The following is a 14,563-nucleotide window of genomic DNA, read 5'->3' as shown; positions in this document are numbered from 1 at the left end:
TAATATTATCAATGCAGTTCACTGATTTGCCATTTTTTGTGGTGCATTCAGAAAAGTTTAAAGTGAAATGAGATTTCTGTATGAAGACAAAATTTTTTGGAACCACAGCTATCAACTAACACATTTACGTTGAAATCTGCTGCAATCACATTTCTTTTTCTTACATTCTTTCTTAAGCTTTCCTAGCAGGTATAGGAACTTAGCTGAGACATTTTTGTTGTAGCACATCCAAGAATTATGTAAATTGCTATAATAACCTTATTCAGAGTGCTTAATTCTATGGAGAAACTCTCAAACATATTCTTTTTGTTTAAATAATTTAAGTCTTCTCTTACTTTATAACTAACTGAAGGAGCAACAAGAGTGTAGGAGCCTCTTCAAGATTTGTTTCTCCTACAAAACCTGCTAGCTGCCTTAAAATTATTAATACCATTTAAAACTTGTAAACAATCTTCTGTTAGATAGTGTTCATTTAGGCATATTATTTTGATATTTGCACATTCTGGAATTTTTGAGTATTTGAGGTTTGGTGGTTCTGCTGTTAAGCTGCTGATATTCCAGTGCATCAGTAGAGCGTTTTTGGTTTTGACTATGATTTCACTTGCATCACCTCTTTGGTATCCATACTTTTTTTTTATTTTTCTATGTGTTCCTCTGCTTTGTCTCGTCCATCATTCTGTGTTAGTTTCCCTTGCTTTTTATGCTTTCACACACATCTGTGAACATTTTACTAACCTATTGAGGTGTAGGCCATCCCTCCCCAGACATTTATTATTTAAAGACTTGATTGGATCAGTAAACACTGCATCAAGACTGTCACATTGTTCTACGATACCACCATTTATCCTATTCACGTAAGTATCACTTACCAATCTTCTGTGAATAATTGCACCAAATACCAGTCTCGAGATTGTGTACACAGTTTTTGCCAACATAATCAGGTTCTGTGTTTCAGTGACAATATCTTCCTCACTGCTGCTGTGGGTGGAGTTTCTGGCCACACAGGTTGAAACACATTCAAGATTGTCAGCATTTCTAGTTGTCTTCACATTCTCAGTTGTATTTTTTAACACACTCGATATGTTTTTAAAATGTCAGTTTAGCTGATGAGATCAAATTCCGAGTCAAACAGCAATCTTGCAATCTGGCACAACAGCATTTTTAACAAAGAATTGCCTATTAACAGGAAATCATTTTTGTCACCTCCTTTCTTTGTTGGACTGACAAGTTTGTCCTTTTTATTATAGCTAACCATTTTCCATTCATATTTATCCCTTGCTGTTCCACTGACTGACTTCTCTGTAATGTTATTCATTGTACCATTTGCATGTGAAATTTTGTCATTTCACTCACTAAAGTATCACTGAAACCTTAACTTAAAATGCACCCGCAGGAGTAACTCAGTAAGCAAAATCCATAAGACTCATCACGATCATCATCATCATCATCACCATTTTTTGGTCCATTATGATCCATTACGTAATTGAGTAGTAAACTGAATATAGGACAAGTCAAACTTGAGAAACAGAGGGGAAAGGGGGGGGGGCGGCAGGGGGAAGGAGAGAAAGGGGGGGGGGAACAAAGACAGATTCCAAGTAACAAATGGTAATGGTATAAATTATACAATTGCATTTCATTATTCAAGAATTCTTTTACTGAATAAAAGCACTGTTCTATCTGAAATGACTTAAGGTTATTTTCAAAGGAATTTGTTATGTTGCTGCTGTTTTCAGTCACTAGGTAGGCCATTGAAAAATTAACTGTTATCTGTATACCACTTTTCTGGCATAATACAGTTCTAGGTTGAGACATGTGGATATTACAGCTGTTTCTTGTATTGTACCTATAGATATGTATTTTTTTTGCCATAGGCCCCCAGATCTGTTTACAAGATACTCGTATTCCACTATTATTTTGTATCCACATCAAATAAGCAGATAAGATGGTTTGTAAGAAGCCTTAGCATTTTCACTATTTGAAATGGTGCTCACCTTTTTGAGCCTTTTTATTGAAATCACAGTATGTTAATTTTGATCAGTGAAGGCAGTTTTTACTTTAATATTTACACTATCCTTCATTTGCACACATTTAATCTGAAGTTAAAATGATAAAATTAATAGGAAATTCGACATTTAAAAACATCTGTTGCTTTATCTGTAATACGAAATAGCTGCCGTTTGACTCCTTATTTACTTGACTGGACTAATTTTTTTTTAGACTAATAGCTATGTATGTACTGTACATAGATGTCTGTTTACAATGAATACTGCTACTGGGTGTGCAACTGACAGAAAGCAGTAAAACTTAAATCTAGAGAGCCAGACAATTTGTAAGAGAAGGGATAAATAGGGCGGATTTTTAATTTTCTTTGAATTTGTAGTGACTCTAGATTCGTTGATTTGTCAGATGGGAACCTGTTTAAGATCTTTGCACCAGAATACAGAACCCAACTCTGAACAATAAATTATAAGGTAAAGTGTAGATAAAATCATTATTGTCTACATTGTGCTAATGTAAACCATAGTTTATGCAAATTGATTTTTATGATTAACAAAAAATAATGTTTGGGAGTAAATAATGGGTGAGAGATTGTGTGGATTCAAAGATATTGAAAGGAGCCTCTTTTGAGTAAGATAAGCAATCACTTACTTTCCACAGTGTAATGCTTCATTTTGAGTGAATACTTCGTTTGCTTTTCCTGTATTGCTGTTGGTTATAATTTCATTATATTACAGGAGTGAAAAGATAAAAAAATTAAAAATGTAAGTTGGCAAATCAATCCAGTAATAGATAGTTCTAAATACCAAACTAGCCAAACTGAGTTTCATGATTAATTTATCTCTATGTTTAATTTCAAACTTTTTATTTCATTTTGTGCATAATTATTGTTATTAGTTTCTGGTATTGGCAGGTCAGTTTTATTTGTTTATTTTGCATTAAAAGAGATTATCTCAGATGAAGACTTGAATGGCTTGTTGTAAACAAATTATAAGCTTGTTGAGATATGGCCTGTGTTACGTCTGATTTGGTGTGTTTATGTCATTGATTAATATGCAAAATAAAATGGAATGAGTCTGTAATTGGAGGATATCTTCTTACCTCCATTTTTATATGATAGGAAGTAACCAAAACTTAATTACCACTCCCGAAAAAGTAAAGTTATGTAATTGATTTTTTGCGTGCACTTGTCTGCGCACTGTACATGCATGCACATTGATATCTGCGAACCCCAGTACCATAGGACACTGCTAGAGGAGTCAAATAAAATGCTGCAGCTCATTGATAAAGTAATCATGTGGCAGTGGATATTGAATGTATACATAAAAGGATTTTGTACCTGACAGTGATTCAGATTCCCCACCTAGCATGGACATAGACATGTCTAGGTACTAAGGCTGTGAGTGGGGCTGTGGGCCGCAGTCATAAGTGGAGTTGTCACTGGGATACATTTGGCCCAGGCTCATGGTGTTGCTCACTCCTTGCTGAATTTGTAGCTGTTCATATTGCACCACTGCACAGCCAAGCTGACATAGTGTGTTTCCTGTCAAGTGACTAATTTTGAACTGTCGTATTGCTGAGCTGACTTCGCTATGTCCCAGACTTGTTAGTGCTTCATTCACTTCATGAACTCAGTCTATCATGGGCATATAGGAATGTGTGTTCATCTCCCTGTGGTTTTGTGCACCTGCTGGAGCAAGTGACAATAATACTTTCTACCTACATCATAGAGGGTAGAGAAAAAGGGCAGGGTTGTTTGACCTATGGGAAAGTGACACAGAAATGCTGAAGAAACTGAACTGGCATACTCTTGAAGATAAACATAAACTATCTTAAGAAAGCCTATTTACAAAGTTTCTAGAACTGGCTTCAAATGACAACTCCAGGAATATACTACAACTGCAACTACACATTGCTCCTGTAGGACTGTGAGGATACAGATAGATTACTTGCAGCACACATGGAGGCATTTAAACAATATTTCTTCCCAGGCTCCACGGTACAAAGGGATATACCCACTGACATGCACTTCAGAGTGGCTTGCACAGTACAGACATAGATGTGGATATGGCAGTGAAGTTTTTAATGATGGAGTCCTTGCATAAAAATTTCTCGGTTCACTTGCCACGTCAGATTCAGATAAAATTCCAAGCTTTCAGTGATATGTACCAACATCTTTGTCACGGGATGAAACTGACTGTTGTGAACTCTCAGTGTTCCCTCTTTTACACCCACATAATGGCATCCCATTGGCTGGATTACGTCATGATGGTGCGTAAAGAGGTGGTGTGCTCTAGGTCCATAGATTTTGCTTGCACACTCTATTTAGCATTGCCTGCAGCACCATTCATTACATCAGGTAGTGAACTGCAAGAAGTATTCGTCTGTGTTTTTTCCTCATCAAGTGCACACTACCATGCATTCCTAAGTGCATAGCCAGTGTCTCTATTGAAGTTGTTTTCACAAAGTCCCAATAGTTCAAAGCATGAACAAATATTCAAACAAAATCTTGTGCTTATTTAACACGCTGTGTTCCACCACCATTGATTTATCCAAATGCTTGTGTTTCAGGTGGTATTGATGCTCATTGCAATGATCAACAACCATCCGTATAGACTAGCCCAAGTAACTGTTGCCATACTTGCATATTCCCGGCACTCTCAGGCCCATATTACCTTTAATGGGTCATAACATTTCTTTAATTTTTCTGGGGGTACCAGAAGACTGGTCTGATTCCTTGCCTGTTTAGGACTCTACCTATCTTGCTAATTGTTGCACCATAGAGTGGAATCTGCGCTGTGTGTTGATCCTCTTGCCTTGCTTGAATCGCATTGCTTCTCGGTTTTCTCAACAGCTTTGATCTAACATCATAGACAAAACACCTATTCCTTCTAAATGCCATCTTCAGATGCTTAATCTCAGAACTAAGGTGGTCCATGTCCAAAATAGTTCTGGCTCTGTGTACTAAGGTGTTCAGCATAGCTCTTTTCTGACATAGATGGCGAAAGTTACACATGTTGAGATATGGATCTGTATGTGTTGGTTTTCCTTCACAGAATGGCTGAGTCATTAATCTGATTTCCATTTAACACACGCATCTAGGAAAGGTAACTTGCCATCCTTCTCCACCTCCTCTGTAAATCTTATGTTGGGGTGTATACCACACAAATGATCAATGAACTGTTACAATGCTTCACTGCCATGCAGCCAAATTAAAAATGTGTCATCAAAATATCTTAAGAGCGCTATTCAACACTCTTTCTTCACAACTTTCCATGAAAAAGTTAGCTATCGCTGGAGACTATGGCGAACACATGGCTGCTTCATCAGTCATTTCATAATAATTTCCACTGTACAAAAAGTGTGTGGTTGTCCAAGTGTGCCAAAATAATTTCAAAAATTCTGGGTAGAAATGAGTGGCAATTTGTGTGTTGATGTAGATAATTTGTTTTCCATCTTTTAAAGGAAGAAGCAGTGAGACAATCCTCACTGAGTTGGTGGAAGTGTGGGCAACAGTGCACCATCTCATGACACAGTAGTTAGATGTTGCAGATGCATCTAGACTGACTGTGGAATGGGGGCCCATAGTCTTGCTGCAAAAGTGAAGTTTGAAGGTCCTTTGACTAAACCAGCTTCTGTTCTCAAGGAGTTTGTTATTTATCTTATGTTTTGACTTCCAAAATCCATTTTATTCAGCCAGCTACCACACACTTGTGTTGACACAAATATGCTCCCATTGACTGGCTGATGCTGGTGTGCTTGAAATCGCTTTTACAAAAATTTCTGAACCAAACACAAAACACTGAAATGTCGAGGATGTTATAACAACAATATGAGAAGAATAAATTGCCACTCCCTGCATAAAGGAGGCGTCAAGTCACAGACAGATATTGAAAAGACTACTAAACTTTCAGGAGTCAGATAAAAAAGTCCTTCAGAAACAAAAAATGCACACACACTCACACAAGTTCACAACTCAAACACAAATGGATGCCATCTATGGCAGCTAGGCAATCGAGCCCAAGTAGCGGGAGGGTGTTTGTTCTGCTTCTTCAAACTTTTTTGTCTGAAAATGCCTCATTTATGTGGTGAGTATCAATCCATTCTCTTCATGTTGTTGAAGCAAATATGATGCCTTCCACCTAGCTATATGCTATTAGAAAGTTCTCCACACAGCAGGACTTCAGCTGTTTGCATCTAGCCACCAAAGCTCTTGCAGACTGATTAAGCTGTAAGTGTTAAGCATAATTGCTCAGTTTTTGAAACTTTGTCCCTCTGTGAGATCTGCAGCATCCTCCTGAGACAGCAGAAATGAAAACTGTTCTGTCTGTGTTATCATATCATGATGGTTGTCTGACTTTCACTGTCATAAAGAAGCAGACTGATTATACAAGCCTCAAACTTTATTATTTTGACATGGGGACATCCTGTCCACAGTAGATCAGGAGGCTCTGGAGCCATATAGTGATTCTGCATATATATTGAAGACAGGAGTGTGCAAGCACATCAAAAAGACCCATGCAAAAACCTTTCCAGTAATTGTTTGGTGGAAAATACCTTCATCTGCCTTTGAGTTACTGCAGTCCTTTCACTCATAAAATATGACAATTTTAACATTGCATAGGGTCAGTGGAATGTATCCCTCTTCCAGCCAGATGCAAAGAAGTGCATTTGGATGTTGAGGTGGAGTAGATTTTCTACTTTTTAAGTTTCTCCTAAAAATATTCATTAATTATCTTATGAAGGCAACATTTAGAATGAAATAAAATATTTACAGTTGATGGTAACACAGTTTACAGCTGATGGTAACACAGTGCTCTTGCAAAAAATTGCATAGAGGTAAAGCAGGTCATAATTTTTCAAAAGTAGGCTTTTCATGTCCTACTGGCTGTAATCACATTTATAGTAGTTCTACGCTCAGTGAAATGACCAAACAAATTCACAACATTTCAAAAGGGATTAACATTTGAAACATGTGACTCACAACAGAAAAAGAATATATGTACAGAACATATACTTGAGGTATAATCATAGACTCTCCAGATGGCAGTTCAAGTATTACAGTGGTGTTGTGCTTATGTCACAGGACATTTAACCCTTAATGTTGCATGTTACTAATAGTAAAACAATAAGTTTGTGTAAAATGTGAAACATGCCCTTCATGGCATAGGAGAAGGATGATTTGAATTCTATCTCTGAATCTTCACCAAAAATGTATGAAAAGTCCTATATTCACTATAAAAATGTTTAGCAAGTAGCAATGTAAGGCATGCTATAAGACCTTACATTGAGTTACATTAGTCCTATGCCTTTGTTTTAAGGACCAGTCAAATTCAAATGAGACAAATGGAAAATTATAAGTAATCTGTTCATTATTTCAAAAGTAATCATCACAATTGTTAAGACATTTACTTCACTGTGAGACAAGCCAGTCAATGGCTTCATGAAAAATGTTTGCACTTCTCTACAGAACCATGAATGTACCCAGAACCATGCCTGTACCCAGGTTGGCACCTCTTCATGTGAAGCATTGCAGCATAGTCAAAATAACTTTGGCATCATATGAGTGGGTAGTATCGTGCAACAGAATGATGCCATCCATCATTTTTCCTGAGCATTTGGACTACATGGGGTGCCTCAATTTTTTGAAATTGTCCATGTAAATGTACATTGTTCATGTACATTTATTGTGACACTGTGAACCAGAAAGTCAATGAGCAGCATTTCCTTGTATTCAAAGGAGGAGGAGCTTATGTGACCTATTGTTTCAACTATACTTTAGAAGTTTTGCTGGGAAGCTCTTACACATCCTCCGTACAGACCTGATCTCTCCTCATGTGATTTCCATATTTTTGGAGTCCTGAAGAAAGACATTCATGGTTATTGATTTGCATTGGATGAAGAGATGTGCACCTGAGTAAAATCATGGCTCCATAGGCAACTACAGGCATTTTATCCAGGAAGGTATTGACTGGTTTCCTCACAGTGGGGTAAATGTATTGACAGTTATGGTGATTACTTTTAAAATAATAAACAGTTCACTTACTTTTTTTCCACTTGTCTCATTTACATTTGATTGCCCCTTATACATGCCCCTTATTCTTATATTTACAACCAAACAGCAGCAACTTAAATTCTGAAACAGGCAACCTGTCATCATTTGCATCTACGTGCCAAAATGATGTATTCCTGCACATATTGTTTAATAGTATGACAGATGATGTTTTTTATTTTTCTATTTGTCTTCTTAGTTTGCTTATTTGACCTGCTTCTTAAGGAGTAGGGAGAATGATGTGTGTGTGTGTGTGTGTGTGTGTGTGTGTGTGTGTGTGTGTGTGTGTGTGTGCGATTAATTTTATCTGTATATTTTTGTAAGGGGTACATAATTTTTGTGCATTAAAAAGTTGTGTATTTTCTACTCCATTGAGTTAGTTTCTGTGTTTTGCCATGATTGTACTTTTAATGTGAGTAGTATTTATTGTATTGATGTTTCATTGTGTGAATTAAAGTACTGCAAGTCATTCGTTCTGAAGTAAAGGAAGTGCTGAAATTCATACTATTTGTAGGGATGTAGCTTTATCCTGTTTTTCTATATATTGCAGGTGAGCAAGAGGCGCATTTATGTGGATTTGCCAGAACCTTTACGTGGTCAAGTACTGAACACCACAACTCCAGGATCAAGCAGCAGCAGCGTTGGAATAATAATCTCTCTTATTGTCCTTCCCATCACCCTTGCTCTGTGCAGACTTCAGTAAATCATTTATAGGCACTGCTGAACTGTTTAAGGATTTCCAGTAAGAGGTCCTTTGAGTCAATGTTATTTTAAAAATTTTCTGCTCGAATGTTGCTTCTTGCTGAATTCTTGGTAATATGTGAACCAATTGTTATGGATAGTATTAAATATATCCCATGATTGAGATCAAACCTTTTTTGTGTGAAGCCAAAAGTGTAATGTTTACAGTCATTAATGCAATTCCTCTATGATTAGAGCTTATGGTAAGTATGTTAGAAGTATTTATAGTATAAGCATTCCCCTCATATCAATTTAAATGGTTTTTGTAGTTTTGTTATTAAAAAGAATGAGGCAAAGATTTTTGTATCTGTGATCTGAGAATCTTTTGTGTTAATCAGTGTCCAGTGCAGATGAGTTTGTCTATTATGTAAATTGTTTTACCAAGAGCCTATTCACCTAAAGTAAAAAAGAAGAGAGAATGAGTCAGCATCAATCATCAGCACTAATTACATTAGAGCATCAAATGTATAATAAATAACTTCAATATGTATGGCTAATTTACTACTTCCATTATCTATACCTGTTTCATCGGATGAAACTTGCTATCCCTGTTTGCCATATTTGAGATTGCTGTTGCATGGTTCTCTTATTTCTTGTACAAAAGTAAGGGCTTTACATCAGCAATATAGATAAGAAAATGTTTTGTTTCCTTTCTGTCTGCAAGTTTGAAATGTTGAGAGCAAATAATGTAGATAAGCTATACCTAGATATGCTTTCAGCTGTATTCATAAATATGTTGTGAGAGGAAATTTAAGCTTTGTACCGATTGCACAAAGTGCAAAATACTCCTATTGCAGAGTTTACCAAACTTGACACAGACCTCATACACTGTAAGATTTGGACTGCACAACAGTAGAATGTGGCAAAATTATATTAGCAAAGTAGAAATATGTTAATTTCTCATAATGTTCATCATATCCCATGCTTCTGAAAGAGTTACTAACCACAGTACATAGAAGTCAGTGTAAAAGAAAATGGTTATATGTTGTAACAGATCATTTTTGTGGACAGTAATTGTTCTCTGTATATAAATAAATATTTTTCAGTTCTCTCTACATTTTACTTGTGTATTTAATTCTTTTTGTTTTGGCCCTGAAATCTTAAATCATTTAATATTTCTCTCTTTTAAAAATTTTCAATAAAGTGTAATATGAGATGATTTTTTTTAAAGCAGCATAGCTTTATAGAGACCAGAAGAAATGAAAGCTTGGGTCTTTATAAAAGTATGAAACAATTTAATGAACAATATGAAGCTGCTATACAGTCTGCAAAGAATGCTTTGGATTGGACAGTTTTACTGTAAAAATATTTACTAAATTTTAAGTGCAGTCAGATGTATAAAATATCAGTAATGTATAATATAGTGAATGTTTTCATTTTATTCCTCAGAGGTACTTCTTAACAACAGCAAAAATTCATCAGTTTACTAATTTAGACATGTAACAGACATATGATGTCCAACCATATCCATCATTGCAAAGCAAATAGGGAAAAAGAGACCATGAAGTGTAAGTTCAGTGTTATATGTGTCATACCTAATGTTTGTACTCATTGTATCTACATTGCATTGGCAGGAGAGGCTTGTTCTCCTGATAAGTCTAAGTTGCTTTCTAAATGAATTACGACAGAATTTGTGTGAATTCAGATATTGAGAATGGCTCTCTAGATAAATTATTTGCAGTGGGGTAGTAGGAAAATGTGTGATTTGACATATTGTTCGTGTAACCTGTTCTCATAACACTAAAAAGAAAATAACATTGGTACCTTAATCTGCAGGTGTATTTTGATGTGCTCTTCATTACCAAAGGAATTAACATCCCTAATCACAATATTTCTCATTAAAATGATGTGAAGTATTTGTGTCCAGTTCCCAATATTGGTAAGATAGGACTATGCAAATGTTTTTAACAAGAAGGATTTTTAATAACAGTATGCAATAGCTAAACTTCACAATCAAAGGATTCAGTGATACAATTATGATGCTAAAATTAATGAACTGAGTACTTACTGATACTTTCTTCAATATGCCAAACAGCAGCTAACAACATTTTATGTCACAGAAATTAGTTGGAGATGAGAAAAAACTCACTTAAGTTATTGTGAGCTTCATACACATCAACATAGCTCTACAAATCACAATTCTATTTTTTTTTTTTTTTGTTATTCCAGAAACATAACTTAGTTTATTATTGTTATACAAACATGGTATTCAGTATAAAGAATTCCTTTTCACAATATTGCTCTGTTGCTTGTATCGGTGTGCAAATACCAGCTTGGTATGCTGACGGGTAGATACAGAAGCAGAGGTCCAGAGAAGTATTTTTCTACAAATAGGACAATATGTGTGATAACAAATGTCCAAAATGAGCATTTAAATCATACCGTTTTTGGCAATGCTGTACAGTAGCTGCTCCATAGTTAAATGTAGGCTCTAAGTACTTGGTTCAAAATTTTTCCTTTTTCCATATAACAATACTGATTTAAAGCATTGAGCTTTTGTCTGTATCAAAACCACTCTTTCTTGTCCTTGAAAACAACTGTAATGTTTTAGTTCAAATTTTTCTTGTTTCTGTATGTGAAGAATCAGATGATGGCTTTAACTTAGCTGGCAAAGATTAGAAACAAAAGAGAGCAGTTGTAAGAAAATCAGAAGTATTGGCCCGTAATCTTCTGCCATTTGAGAAGAGATTTACTGGATTTTGATTTTTATCAACATTGTCAGCTGATCAAGAACAGGGAAGTAAATTTAAACTCAACTTTTCCTATTACAACTTTTGCAACAAATTGGTTATTTTGTGCGCTTATGTACTTAATCCTTTGCTACAGGTAGTCATTGTTAATAAGTGGTCTGTTATTTATTTATGTGTGTAACATGTGGCAATTTTAATCTAATTTTCTTTGGGCATCATGTGGCTTTGTTAGCTATTGACTACCACAAGCAAATGTTACAATTTAAATACATGCTGTGGCATCACAGAATATAAATCAGATTATTAATAAAAACAACATAAAGGCAGGTGACCAATTGGACAAAATTATTTTCTACATTCAACAGGCGGAAATACACCAACTATACTTGGAATGACTTCTTGAGCATTGAAGCTACTCAGATTGTTCATTCTTTCTAACAACTTCCATGTTACATCAGATATGATAGTGTTGTTCTTGTATTATAAAAGGTAAACTGAACAACAATTTTCTTTTGATAGAAAATGTACTGTACATACTTTGTTTTGTGCTAAATATCAGCATGATTAAAATATGACAAAAATATATTAATTGCATGCAACTTTTTTTAGAGCCAAAGAGAAATTTTTCTACATTTTTTAATGTACTAAATATGTTTGTTTGTCAACAACCATAGTTTTACTGTGTTTTCACTTTTAGCTTTGAAGAAACAGCCACTTGTTGTTTTGTTCTGGGTGGCTCTATTATCTGCAGATTTATACTGTACTTTCTTGTTTGGTGAAAAATGTGTATGCTTATAAATTCTCTCTTAACTCATGATACAATGTGCCCTACAGCAGTGTGGCTATCTTATAGAATATGTGTGTTTCTGACTTCTATTGTTGTTGCTGATGTTTATTGTAATATTTAAAAAAATGTGATACTGAGTCTGTGTAAAAGCTATATGTCAGAATCTATAGTCATAGACAAAAATATAGTAAAGTATTATGCAACAGATTCTGTTAACTTTGTATGTTGTAGATTTGTCAGCGTGTTGTCTTTTGCAATAAAACATCCTAATTTGTGTAAAAACTTCAAACTGTTTCATAAAAGTTATGGTAACCTACAAGAAGTATATTCCGGATTTACTGTTGCTTCTGCATATCTGCTTGTCAAATTATTGGGCTTACATTAGTATATGAGTGCATTCAGAATGTTTGCTGACATTAATTAATTTTCTCTTAAAACTGATGACTCCTGATTCAGTAATTGAAAGTTTCACAGTAAACAAGTGAAAGTAAGTTACATTGCAGCTCATGTAATATCTGTTTTTCTTTCATCTGCAATGTGCTTCACACTAACTTCTCGGCTTGTGTTGCGGACATCCAGGTACTTTACAAGTGACAGTGGTTCAGGGCTGAACTCAACAGGAGAATTACATTCAAGTTCTCCCATCAGTGGTTCATAGTTTATATTTAGTTATGAAAGAAAGAACCAAAAAAATATTAACACCTGACTAGAATTTTTTCATTGCTTCATGAACAATAAGATTTGGTGTTTAATGCTGTAATAATACTGTCCTTCGAAAACCAGTGTCCGTTGAGGTAAATTTGTGGCATTCAGCCACATGTCATATTGAGCAACAGAGAAAACAAGAAGTGTGGCAGAAATAGATCACGGTTGTAATTCTGAAACCAACAAATAAGTCCAAGAACAATCCTAGAAGAAATTAAATAAATAATTAACTGAATGCATTCTAAGAACAGAAGGAACTGTGAGCAGAATATGCTGCATAAGCAAAAACTTTGAAAACACTTAAAACATTTTTGATATCAGTACTGAAAAATAAAGATGACACCTGGAGAATTTGCTCATTCTGGTTATGTTGGAGCAAAATACTTGTATTGGGTATGTAAGAATACTTATTCAAAAGGTTTCAAATTAATTGGCATTCTATCAGGACTTGTAATACTTCTGCAATAAAAAACAGTCATTCAAAACACATGGTGTGGGTTACCATGCTTTTATTATACGGTTTGTTTTTCTTCATGTCACTAGCAGTCTATGATATACTTCATAAGATTGTAAATGGAAGAACTAGTTCTATTAGCATTATTTTAAGAATTATGTGACCAGGATAGACATTTTATCTTCTGTTATTGTGAAAAATCAACTTCAAAGACTAAAGTAAATCATGGTAATATGGGATCAGAAGTTAACTTAATCTTTTGAATGTTGTGAAATCATGGTAACTAGTTGTTTATGTCAGATGCACTATTTTTAATATGTGTTAAAATTATCTAATAAATAATAATAATGGAAATGTCTGCATTTTTCTTAGACTGCACTATACTATAGCTTTTATCATTATAGTAATATCATAAATTAAGAGACTGGTGTAAATCACAGTTCTCACTTCAAGTACTCGATGCAGCTACCTGAAAAGATATGTAAGTGACCCAACTTGGTCAGTGGTGCGATGTATAAAGCTATTTGATGGAATTATAATAAATATTTGATACAAAGTCTGCTTTTACTTATGAAATGCCTGTAACCATTATCAAATCACTTTGTTTTAAGTATACTAATAAAAGAACTGATGTATAAAGATATAAGATGACCATATTGTTAACAAAATTTCTTGTAAGCAAGTATGTGTGTTAAGACAAAGCCAAGATAACTTCACTGCTTTGGAAATAAAGAACCACTAGCTCACATATTAACAAAAAGTTAGAGAGCCTCTACATATAATTATAACAGTTTTGCATTAGTATCTTGATTTCTTACAACTTATTGCTATGAGCTGTAAATAGAGAGCCTGATCTCTTCCTGAGTGATTTTCAGTCCTTCATCATTGTTCCTTTACAACTTGGTGGGATCTGTTCAGCAGTACCTCAGTAATTCATTAGGTACCTACATCTCATCAGTTATTGTTGCCAGGATCGACTCGCATATTACTCCTTGACTCATGTTCTCAGACCACATTTCCATGTCAGTCTCCATCCTTGAACTTCACTCATATTATTTATATCCAGTTGCAATAAAATTAAATGCTTTTGTTAAAATACCAAAAATAATCAGGATGTACTTCATGCATGTATTCAA

The 14,563-nt window shown here is 34.8% G+C and overlaps 1 protein-coding gene across 2 annotated transcripts in view; it reads left to right on the top strand.

The window, feature by feature from the left end:
• The window catches only part of LOC126092623 (protein FAM151B), a 406,482-nt gene extending 392,499 nt beyond the window's left edge, over positions 1-13,983 (top strand). For both annotated transcript variants that reach the window (XM_049908339.1, XM_049908340.1), the window contains exon 5: positions 8,601-13,983. In XM_049908339.1, the coding sequence (XP_049764296.1) occupies positions 8,601-8,753 (153 nt within the window). In that variant the 3' untranslated portion in view covers positions 8,754-13,983. The remainder of the gene's footprint in view (positions 1-8,600) is intronic.
• Positions 13,984-14,563: the final 580 nt, after the last annotated feature.

Source organism: Schistocerca cancellata, chromosome 7 (assembly GCF_023864275.1).
Source record: "Schistocerca cancellata isolate TAMUIC-IGC-003103 chromosome 7, iqSchCanc2.1, whole genome shotgun sequence".
NCBI lineage: Eukaryota > Metazoa > Arthropoda > Insecta > Orthoptera > Acrididae > Schistocerca > Schistocerca cancellata.
Note: the sequence above shows the minus strand (reverse complement) of the source record. Positions and strands in the feature narration are given on the sequence as shown.